General features: G+C 44.4%; 1 protein-coding gene across 2 annotated transcripts; it reads right to left on the bottom strand.

Moving 5' to 3' along the window:
* Positions 1–7: 7 nt before the first annotated feature.
* On the bottom strand, positions 8–10,737 carry msh6 (mutS homolog 6 (E. coli)). Of its 2 annotated transcripts, none has more exons than XM_061039543.1 (10): positions 10,346–10,737; positions 8,694–8,899; positions 8,401–8,573; positions 4,788–7,374; positions 3,102–3,379; positions 2,891–3,008; positions 1,736–1,825; positions 1,455–1,609; positions 308–507; positions 8–222 (listed from the first exon to the last, which is right to left on the bottom strand). In XM_061039543.1, the coding sequence occupies exons 1-10, from the start codon at positions 10,612–10,614 to the stop codon at positions 141–143; spliced, it is 4,158 nt and encodes a 1,385-aa protein (XP_060895526.1). In that variant the 5' UTR covers positions 10,615–10,737; the 3' UTR covers positions 8–140. The 2 variants fall into 2 exon arrangements, with proteins under 2 accessions (XP_060895526.1, XP_060895527.1); XM_061039544.1 differs by having other exon boundaries at positions 8,694–8,896.
* Between the last annotated feature and the right edge of the window lie 1,218 nt (positions 10,738–11,955).

Genomic DNA, 11,955 nt, shown 5'->3' with positions numbered 1-11,955 from the left:
GCTAGCGTGAATTAAAAGGGTTTAATTTCCTAGATGAAACATTGTCCTTTTTTAAAAATAAACTTTATTAGATCATAACAGTAGTGTTTATTCACCTGCCGAGGAAACAAACAGCAGAAACTAAAGAGTGCGTGTACAAACTAGACGCTGTGCAGCATCTGAACCAGTGAAGAAAACTGTGTGTTTCCGGGTGTGGCGTCTTCAGCAAAGTGGCACAGCTTCCTGCGAGAGAGGAAAGATCACATGTTACTATGGGGCGTTAATCTTCACTTCACACGATACAGCAGGTGCATATTTGTAGACGTACTTGAAGAGGCGCAGGCTGAGGGTGCTCTTTTCAAACTCGCGGGCCTTCCTGTGCCCCGATTGGATGACCTCCTCGGGGAGGTTTGCGAGTCTGGCGGCGTTGAAGCCGTAACTCTTAGGGCAGGCGCCGGAGATGAACTTGTAGAGGAAGGTGATGGTCTCCTGACTCGGGTCCTCGCACTCGTTCTCCACCATGCACGCCTGAGATACAGACAGACCAGATTAAACCAAATACCAAGATTCAAAACACATTTAAAAAATTCAGGGGACTCTCAGTGTTTGCTGCACATTACTGCAGAAGAAGAAACTTCTGTTACAGCTTGTGGTTAGGAGAATCTCCCACATTAACGATGACAGCAGCAGGATCACAGGTGTGCCCACAAACAGCTGCATACATTTTCTCATAACACATTATATTTCAGGTATTTACTGCAGGGGGAGGGATTGTAGAGCAGCTAGAGCGATTACTAATGCACAAATAATCAGCAAGTGGATCGGTGGGAGCTGCAGGAACATGCACAGTCCTTAAAGTAATTTGTAACCATGGAACAGAAGAACTGAGGTTATTGTTTGTGCACATTATAAAACAGATTTGACACTTTTTTGGAAAAGGTTTACTTTGCAGCTTTCACTGCGGGTTCAAACTTGCCACTTTATAAGCACAGAGCAAAATAAAACCAAAACTTGTGAAGTGCTTTATTCCATAGCCACTTACATCAATCACAAGAAAATGTGTTCGCACAAAAAACACCAAACTGATTGTATTCAGGAAATTGTCAAAAGTTTTTGCACCCAAAATATTTAAGTTGTTTCAAAGTTTGAAATAGATATCTGTGTTCTAATGAATGGATTAGGACCTGAACTTGCATGAAACGTTTGTGCGCTGAGAAGAAAAGCAATGCACGTCCGTCCTGTCTCTATGACAACGGCCGCTGTATGACCGACACGGCTCCGTACCTTTTCACTGCATGTTTTATATTTGAGATCGTTTATTTCCCCATCAGTGGGCACAAGACACGATCCGTGCAAACTACATTGAATATCAGATTTGGAAAAGAGCGCCGATGACGCCCCGGCAGCCGTCTGACGCTGCACAGATCTTCACTTTGACTCGGGGTATAAAGTGTTTTCTGCGTCGTCGTACTCACCATGTGGCCGAGCCGCACGGCGGAGTTGTTGGCGTAGTCCTCCACCAGCGAGTGGTAATGAGTCGAGAAGAGCGTGCGGCAGCAGATCTTCTCAGCGAGCTCCTTCACCACGGCGCTGGCGATCGCTGTGCCGTCATATGTGGCCGTGCCCCTTCCTGCAAACAGACCACAGCAGAGAGGGGGGGGGGACAAAGTGAAACACGAGGCGAGAACTGAGGAGGCCTTTGACACACACACACACACACACTTTGAATACGATTAAAGTCACAGCAGGAACGTACCTAATTCATCGAGGAGCACGAGGGAGTGTTTGGTGGCGTGGTGCAGGATGCTGGCCGTCTCACTCAGCTCCACAAAGAAGGTGCTCTCTCCTGCAGAGTGAAGATCAGACATTAAGTTTTAAACATCAAGTGGAGGAAAAAGACGACGCCCCATGAGCAGAGTATTCTTAACTTAATACCAGTTAAGATGCAGAGATGAGCAGCTGATATCTGTGAAGCTGAGTCTTAACTCAGCTTCACACTACTAAACTTATAAACATTTTTAATTTAACTGAGAAAATACACAAATATACAGATCTAGAAATAATTTAAAATGCGTAATACAGCCATTTCTTCGTCTTGTGTCTGCAGAGAAGCATCAGAGACACACTTAATTGTTTTTAATTAGAAGGCTTGTTTTATGAGATTCTCTTTTTCAGTAGGGGTCTTCCTAGGCGACTAACGTCCTAGTTAGTTACCGTAAAATCTGGAATATAAGTGCAAAGACACAGTCAGAAAAAAGGTTTCTATTGTGTGCAGCTTCTGTGCAGCTCTTTTAGTACCACAGTTTATTTAAGAGTTCCTTTGTTCCTCCCTGCAGGTTCACATCAACATGACTGTGTTCAATGCGGACGCCCACTGCTCCGGTCGATACTCCAGTTTGACCCGACACGTCCTACAAACCTTTTTATCTCCGTTTTATTTGGATCAAAAATGCTGCCAACCCGAGCTGCGAGTTTTAATCCGTTCCATGTTTTCAACTTCTCTTGTGGTAAACACATGAAGAGTTGGAATAGCTCAGAAATGTGTTGATGTCAGAAAGATTTGTAGTGAATTGTCCTGATTTTGTTATATTGGCTTCATACTGTATGTCCTGTTATGCTCCATTTTTATGTTTTCAATGTTTGTTTGTAATTTTCAATTGGGGTAAATTTAATTTGTGATAGTAAATATTCTTTGTTATTTTTACTGTATTTTATGTTAACTTTGTTTAATCTCTTACAGTGAGGTTTTGAGATAAGCCCTCATGGGTTTCTACCTCACCTGCACATGTGTTTTATTTTTTATTTTTCTGTTTGACTCTTCTTTAAAAAAATGTGCAAATAAACTAAAATTAAAAAACTAAAATAAAACAAAGCCCATTGAGTGAAAGGTTACAGGAGGTCGTGATGTTACCTGCCATAATCCGATCTGAAGCCCCCAGCCGAGTGAAGACCCTGTCGACGGGGGAGAAGCGAAGGCTCTCAGCTGGAACATAACAACCCAGCTGAGCGAGCATGATCACCAGTCCACACTGCACGAGAAGAGCAACACGCTGCATCAATAAGAGCCAAACCAGAGGGTTAAAACACACCTGCAGCGTCCTGCTGTGAGATCACTACCTCACCTGTCTCATGAGAGTCGACTTTCCGCCCATGTTCGGCCCCGTGACGAGCACACACGAGGCCCGAGCGTTGTCGTCCTCGCCGCCTCCGGGACAGCCGATGAAGACGTCGTTTGGGATGAAGTCGTCGCCGAAAAAGGTCTTTGTGACGCAAGGGTGCCGGGATCCAGTGAGGTCGAGGAAGGGCGCCGCCCGGTCATCGCCTTCAGGGAGCACCACCTGCGGCCTGGTCATCGGCCCGTCTCCACCCTGACTGTAGCGTGACAGAGCCAGCAGCACGTCTGAGAACGAGAGAAAACACTCACTGAAGACTAAAGTCAAGAGAAACCTGCGCTGTGTTTATGTAGAGTCTGACCACTACGGGTGTTTTAGACCTTTATAGGGAAATATTCACTTATTGCCAACATGGCGTTCCAGCGTTCATTCATTCAACTTAGCCACTCCCTCTGGTGATCATGCTGCATTCATGTGGTGTCAGACAAATCGGAAAAACAAGTTTCCCAGTTGTAAAATGTACATGAACACCTGCTCAAGTCGGAACAACAACTCAGAAACTCTGAAAAGAATGAGGTGCCCGACTTCCCGACTTGACGTCAGAATCGTCATCACGAGGGGCAAAATATGTTTCGTTAATGTTAACATACTTTTAATTAATTCAAGTATTGCAAATCAACTTTTTGTTCAAATATAACTTTTAACAGTTACATTTCACTGATCTTCTTCTTCGTACCATCAACGCTGTTTGGTGCTGTTGTTACAACATTCTGACTTTCCGAACTGAAATCACATGAACACTGAAGTCGGAAGAACGACTTCCCAACTCGGGAACTTGGACCACCCGAGCAGCATCAGCTGATTGTGGGCGTTGACTCTTTAACTAATTAACCAACCAGATTCTGTCACAGCTTCTCTCGACCAATCATCATCATCCTGCTGCCGACAAGATTTTAAAATCTGTTCTCTCTCTTCCGCAGTCAATTTGTCTTTTCAGTGCGATCGCTGCGACCCTCCACTCCAGCGCAGCAGAGTTCAGATCCAGCCTCAGAAACCCACTCCTCATCACATCCTGCACACCTCCATCACCACCAGGGTCTAGACTCCATAGGGGGGGGATCCTATCCTGCTGAGTGCATGAAGTCTAACTTTTTTCCTTCTTTCAAGATTCATTTTTGGGCTTTTATTTGATTGGACAGAGGACAGAGTAGGAAGTCAGGGACGAGCACGCAGGAAAAGAGCCACAGGTTGGACTTGAACCCGGGCTGCCCGCAACCTCGGCTCCTGCAGGGTTTAAGGATTTTGATTTCTAGCCACAGATGAGAATAATACTGACAGGCATGCTGCGAGCTGTATGCACAAGCAAACATTGTTGCTTGTTCTCCTACATTGCACCTTTTGTACATTTTGTGTTTTTTTTTTTAATATTTTTAAATTCAATTTTCTATATTGTAATATCTTCTTATTCTGTATTATTTAAGTTATTACTAGTTCTGCTTTATTTCCTTGTTAATTGTTTAGCACCAATACACCAAGTCAAATTCCTTGTATGTGTAAATGTACTTGGCAAAAAACCCAGACTCTGATTCTGATTGTTTATGTACTTCATTAAACCGCTCTGCCATACTGATGGATGTATGTTGAATAAGTCTCGTTCAAAAGGTAAAAAAGAAAAAAAAAAAAGGATGTAATTACCGAGCACAGCCATGCACTCCACGCCGGTCTTCCAGTCTTTGTAGTTCTTGTCGAAGTTGAAGAAGAGTCTCCTCATGCAGTCCTTCAGGGCGGCGTCTCTCTTCTCCTCGAATCCCTGCAGCTCCGCAAACAGCCGCTCCGACTCCTTGGTCACGTAACGCTTCCAGCCTTTCTTTGTGGACTTCACCTCGTACTCCTCGGGAATATTCCTCTCCGAGACGCTGTCGTGCACCTCCATCTGGAAGCGGTTTCGCCCGGTTCCCCAGTAAGCCATGTTTTTGAAGCCGAGTCTCTTCTTCTGTCTGTCCAGGTACTCCTGCAGCTCGCGCTCGCAGCGTTTGATCGAGGTCAGAGCCTGGTCGTACTCGGCGTCGAAGCCGGTTTTCGGGCTTATGACGCCTGTCGTGCGCGCTTTCTGGTGGTCGAAGGCGGTCTCCCAGCGCCTGAGCTCGCCGGAGAGGTCGGGAAAGAGGCCGTCCTTTTCGGTTTTCCGAGTCACAACCTGGCGGAGCAGCGAGGACCGGGTCTCCTCCGCGACCGGAGCGAGCACGGAAATGATCTCCTGCATGGTTTTGAAGCCTTCCAGCGCCGACAGGAAGTCCGCTATCTTGCGTTTGCTGTAGGTGACCTCCTCGTAGAGAACGGCCCGGCTGTCGGGGTGATCCTGCCCCTTCAGAGCGCCGATGCTGTGGATCTTACTCAGGAGACGCTCCAGGTCTGGCAGCGTCTTCAGCAGGTCTGAAACCTCTGCGGCCTGACCCGGAGCGGCCATCATATCCTCCACGGCGTCCAGTCGGTCCTTTATGGAGGCGGGGTTACACAGGGGGGCGCAGAGCCACTGCTTCAACAGCCTCTTGCCGAACGGGGTGCAGCAGGTGTCCAACCTCTCCAGCAGGGTCCCCTCCAGTCCTCCTGAGCCGTTCTGGAAGATTTCCAAGTTGGCCAGGGTCACCCCGTCGACGACCATGCGCTGACGAGTCTGAGCGAAGAAACTGGCCGTCCCCGCGGCGTTCTCCATCTCGACGTCAACGGGGACGTACTCTTCAAAGTTGGCCATGGAGAGCAGCTCTCGATCCACCAGACATTTCTTCAGGTAGAAGACGCACCCGCCCAGCGCCGACAGAGCGAGCTCGTAGCCCTCTTTGGGAGTCAGGCCCAGAGAGTCGCTCTCAGACGTCATCTTTTTTACGAGAGGAGGGAGAAAACTTCTTCCCGCTTCCTGATCCTTCCCAGAAGTCTCTCTGAAGTAATCCTCTTCCGAGAAGGTTTTAAGAGTCTTCTGCGCGTCCCAGAACTGAGCGCCTGAGTTCAGTCCTTCCTGGAGCGCCGACGACAGAGACGCTTTGAGTATCTTCCTCGTTTCGGCGGACGGGTTCCCCTTTTCAAAGAGCACCTCGGCGGGCGCGAAGTGAGCGATCAGCGTGCGCAGACGCGAGCAGTGGCGGTCGTCCGGGAACTGACCGACGTGGAAGTAACCGACGGAGGTGTCGACGAAGCAGACGCCGTAGGTGCGGCAGCGCCCGGAGCTCTCCTCCTCGGCCTTCTCCTTCAGACTCAGCAGGAACTTGCTCTGGCTCTCCGAGGGAGCGCCGTCCAGCACGCTGTACGTCTGCGTTCCCCGCGTGATGATGCGGCAGACCTCTCTCCGCACGACCTTGTCGAACTTCGTGGGCCTCAATAAGGTCTTGCAGCGGGCTTCCATCATCTCCGGCGTCTCCGTCTGCTCCACGCGCGCCACCTTGTAGCCCTTTTGGACGAGGCCGTCGGAGAAACGGGCGAAGCCGATCTCTGGGAAGCCGGAGTGCGCCCAGGTTCCCTTCATGAACGTCAGCCCCAGCTCGTTGACTCCGACCACGGCGTCCATGTGGTAGAGCTCGTAGAACTTCCCCACCTTGTAGAAGATGACCGTGTCGAGCATCTTGGATTTGAGCTGCCACCAGCGCCGCATCCCGGGCGTGACCCTGTTCAGGAAGTCGTCGGGCACGTAGAGGCTGCTGGGATCGTAATCCTCCTCCGACTGTCTCCGCCTGCGCCCGTCTTTCCTCCTGCCGTCCTGCAACCACTCCAGCTTCTCGTGGTCCCAAACGGTCGGACCGCCGCTCGTCCCTGATCCCTTCTCCTGGCTCTCGAAGGTCTCGGGAGCGGAGAAGGCGGACAGGCGAGATTTTGTGTCGACTTTCACGGCTGCGGGAGCTCGTTTGGGCGTGCTGGCCGGGACGGACGGCGTCTTCGCTTTAGTGGAAGAAGAAGAAGAAGAAGACTTCTCTGCAGGACGTTTGCGCTTCACCGGCTTCACAGGACTATCTGCTTCTGACTCCTCCTTCTCTTCTTCTTCTTCTTCTTCTTCTTCTTCACTAACCACCTCTTCCTCCTCCTCGTCCTCACTGCTGGACGCCGCCTGATCCGGTTTGAATTCGTCATCGGATCCGCTGTCCGAGTCGAGGACGATGCGACGGCGCTTGGCCTTGTTTCCGTCGTCTTTATTTGCACGGGACGAACGGCGGCTGACCTTGGGGGACTTCACGTCCTCGTTTTTGTACTCGTCCTCGTCAGTGAGCTCTTCATCGGTCAGGGTTGACTTGTCGAGCTGGAAAAAAACAAAAGGAGGAAGTAGAAGAAGAATTATAATTTCTACAATACTGGTGATTTAATAAATATTCTGTGTTCTGCCCTTCATGTGTTTTATATGTTAAAGGACAAAGTTTCACTGTCGTTTGAATAAAAGATTATTGTTCCTTTATTTTGAAATCTGTAAAGACACAGGAAGCAGGAAACAGGAAGTAGAAAGTGTGTAAACAGAGAAGGAAAACGATGGCTCTAAGTCTAACTTGTTGTTTACATGTTTGATCGTCTATATTGAGACATTTTATGTACGTTTATAGGAGTTTAATGCAAATTTACACTCTACTACTGTTTCATGCCAACTACTAAATGCAGCTTGTATTTTCTTTTCTAGTTTCACTCCGATTCATTTTCATCTTGTCTACTTTGAAGAAGTAATTTAAAGGAGCAGGCACGCTCACTTCCTGTTTCTTGAAAATTTGTTTGGCTGGCTGTTTATTTATGCTAACACTTGTGAAGTACAACACATAGAAAGAACGGTACATTCTGTCTGCATTCAGGTTTATTATCCAGGCCGGGGAATCCCCGACAGCATCAGGGAATTACATCAGAAATATTAGATTTTTATTAGATATTGATTATGTATTTTTTTAACTGTTGTTGTGTGAGAATGTTTTTGTTTCTTTTATTTATTTTTTTCTTTCATCATTAGCTCAGTATTATTATTATTATTCTTGTCTGTACATGAATTTGATGACATCTAGATGTTGCTTTGCGCGGGGGGGGGGGGGGGGGGGGGGGGGTCTGTGAACTGCTGGTACTGTCTTGTCTGCAATGTGTCTATTGTTTGGGGTAAAATTAATTAAAATAAAATAACTGAAAAAAAGAAACATGAGATTTTAAAAGTTCACTTCTGACCGGTAACAAAAATGATTCTGCGGCTGGTCATGAACAAAATGTTGTGAGAAGTTTTAAAAAAGCTGAATACAGAATTTGTGAAGAAAACAGAATAAAGACATTTTATGGAAAGAGAAACAAATCCCAATGTCACCTCCATCTCTTCATCATCGTCTTCATCATCCGACGGGTCCATGCAGAGCGGCATCTTTAATCTCTTTTCCAGGCTGTCAGACAGAGCGTCATCAGCGAGCTCCATCGCCCGACGGATTACAGGCTTCCCGCTGAAGAACGTCCCGCCTGATTTAGCCTCACTGTGGTTGGAGCCTGCGGAACATGTAAAAAAAACAAAACACTTAATTGGAGGAAAAATAACAAAATAAAACCACAGCGACAGATTCAAATTCACTAATAAAAAAAATAATGAAAGGAGAAGTTGTCGCCCACCTTTGTACTCTTTGACATATTTGGTGCTGACCCATCCTCTGGTGGGCGGCTCATCGAAGAAATGGACGTGGATCCGCTGGCTCCGCCCCTTTCCCCTCATCTGCTGCCCTGTCAGAGGTTGGGGTATGACCATGCACGGCCACCAGGGGTGCCCCTCCAGTTTGGTCCACACGAGAGCCCCACCGTGTAGAGGGCATGTTGGGCTGCTGGGAGAAGGAAGAGAAAGAGACATATTTGAGCTACTGTTTACAAAAGTAATGAATTCTTAGAATCAGGACATTTCCTAAGAATTTCCTCTTAAAGTGACGACTAAAGATGAAAGTTATTCACAAAGTGTCTCAGCCCTTCAGAGAGCTCCTCAGGTGTCAAACTGTGAAGAGTGAGGAGGACTTCTAACGGGCGTTTCTAAAGCTGAGGAGGAAAAGGAGAAATGTTTTTCAAACACGACATGAAGATTATTATTATTGCATCACAGAAAAATTATTTGTGCAGACATTTCAAGCCCACAATTACTTTTTATTAGTGCAAAGTGAGACTTGAATGCATGTTGAGTTTCTCTACATTTGGATACCTCCACAGGTGCATCTAATCTCTAATTAAAGCTCTTCACATACTGATACAAGATCAAAATAATAAATAATATTTAGACATCCAAATTAAGACTTTGTCAAAGCAAGCTGAAAAGATTATGAAATACAAATTCCGATTTCTGTGAAACAGCCCACAAATAAAACTCAACATTTGAGTCTCTTAGGTAACTAAATGTCACATATTATACAAACTTCATGTTTCTCTAACACTAATATGTCTCCTTAGTCTGTCAACAAAACCCCCCAATGATGAGGAAAGTCCATCCTAGGGTAGGACTATTTCAAGACACTTAAGAACCTCTTTCGTTTACATTTAAGAAAACATATTAAAATGTATATTCAGGACATTGCTTTACTCTTTTAGCATATTTAAAAAGTGCATGCATTGAGTTATTATCGAGGGAGGAGACTGGCATGACATGACAAGTTTCCTCAACAAATAACAACTTCTGACGGTCTGTCTAATCAATCAATCAAACTTTATTTATAAAGCACCTTTCAGACAAATGAAATTGCAGTTCAAAGTGCAGAAAAGTAGTTTATAAAATCATTGAGAGACTAATGCACACCAATAAGAATTAAAAAATAGGTATGAAAATAAAATAAAATACGACACATAAAAGCAACAAGATATTAAAATAAATACATAAGAGGAAAATATTAAAAACTGTAGTAGGATAAAAAAGACAGATTTGAATTTATATAAAAGCCAGACTGAATAATTGAGTTTTAAGACTGCGTTTAAGAATGCTAAATGACTTTATTAAATTCTAATAAATGACATGTTGTGTTTATTCCCTGTGTTATGAGCACACATGGGCTAAAACTTCCTGCAAAATGCATCGTGTCGAGTTTTCTGCATGATTCCAAAACATGACTTTTTACACTTTCAGCAGACGAAAGATGTTGTTAAAGAAACATCAGGCACACATGAGTCGACTAACTAAGAAAGCTGTGTTTTTTAATTTAAGATAAATTCCCTTTTCGGCCTTGCACACTTTGATCTGCAGCGGGGATTAAACAGTGACTCCAGTAATTAGACAGATCCCAACACTGACTCACTTGTGTTTGGCAGCAGGAGCTTTGTCTCCAAACAGTTTGTTAAATCCTCCTTTAGCGGACTTCGAGTGACTTTTCGGTTTGTTGCACTTGGCTGGCTGCTGCTGCTGCTGCTGCGGGGTCTGTTTAGCTTCCTCTTTCGGAGACGAGTTGGATTTCTTCACCGAGGAAGGCAGGTCCGCCTCGGTCGGAGAGGGGCCCGGCTTCGTCTTGGAGGAGACCGGCGGAGGAGACTTGGGGAAGAAGTTGAAGAGGGAGCTTTGTTTCGCCATTTTTCCCCAATTTCAAAGTTTTTTATTTTATTTTGCTTTTGCACGAGAAAGCGCTGAACCTTCCCGCATCACCTAGCATCCAGCTAGTGACGGAAACACGGCGGCAATTCGCGGGAAAGATACGCATGGAACGTAGTGGGCGTGGAAAAGAGGCTCCTCCAATCACAAGCCGGGATACTACAACCCGGAAATGATGTGACTCGTCTTGGCGCTAAGAGTTTTATTTTTTTTTATCTCAACTTTATTTGGATTAAAGAGGATACAAACATGAACCCTACTGTGAGTACTGTGCACATTACTTCTTCTTTTATTTACAAAAAGCACCGAAATTAACTTCAATGTAATGATTAAAAAACATGTTAAACAACTAAAAACAAATAATACAATTAAAACTGATAATGCACATTTTGAGTGAACAGATAGAATATAATAGAATTACTTTATTGATCCCAAACTGGGAAATTGTGGCTTTACAGCTGCAGGTTGTCCAAACACACAATATGAGCAAAAAAACACAATGTTAGCAAATCTAAACACAATATAATATTAAATACAAAGTAAATAAGTACTAAAAAATATCAAAACTAAGAATGAGAATATATACAACCAGGATTTAACTAAGAAAATAATGAATACAACATACTTAAGGTGACATAGATAAGGTTACAAACCTCTAAATGCCTAATAATAAATACAAGACAAGAAGTGAAATCAAGCAACCAACATACATATTTTATTACAATAATAATCATTTAATTCTGAATATTATTCAGTTTTTCGTCGGGCTGCTCGATTATGCCAAACAAAGAAATCTTAATCATGGTGATTGTGATATATATTTTACTTATTTCCCCTAGGAAGTTCTAAAAATAAATATGTATAATCCTCATTATAAATGTTCCCACATCGTCTCCGGGTGGTTGAATTATATAAATATCAAATATCAGAATCAAAATACACTTTCCCTCAGGTGACAGTATCAGAATCAGAATCAGATTTATTGGCCAGGTATGCTTACACACACACAAGGAATTTAACTTTGGTGAACTGTGCTCTCTTATGTACAGGTACAACATTAAATATCAACAATAAACATAAAAAGAAAAGACTAATATTTACATGACTAAATATGAAACAGTGCAGTGGTGAATAGTGTAAAAGATGCTGAAGTAACATGATAATAAGTAAAATTAAGTTATGTGACAGATGAGTCAATTAAGATGTCAATTACAGTATTTACATAAATAAGTGTGCGTATATCGATCATTTAAATTAAATAATATATAGCTTGCAATGTACTAATTTATGCAGGGCTGAAACAGAGGAAAATGAAGAACATAC

The sequence above is a fragment of the Labrus mixtus genome, chromosome 6 (genome assembly GCF_963584025.1).
Source record: "Labrus mixtus chromosome 6, fLabMix1.1, whole genome shotgun sequence".
NCBI lineage: Eukaryota > Metazoa > Chordata > Actinopteri > Labriformes > Labridae > Labrus > Labrus mixtus.
Note: the sequence above shows the minus strand (reverse complement) of the source record. Positions and strands in the feature narration are given on the sequence as shown.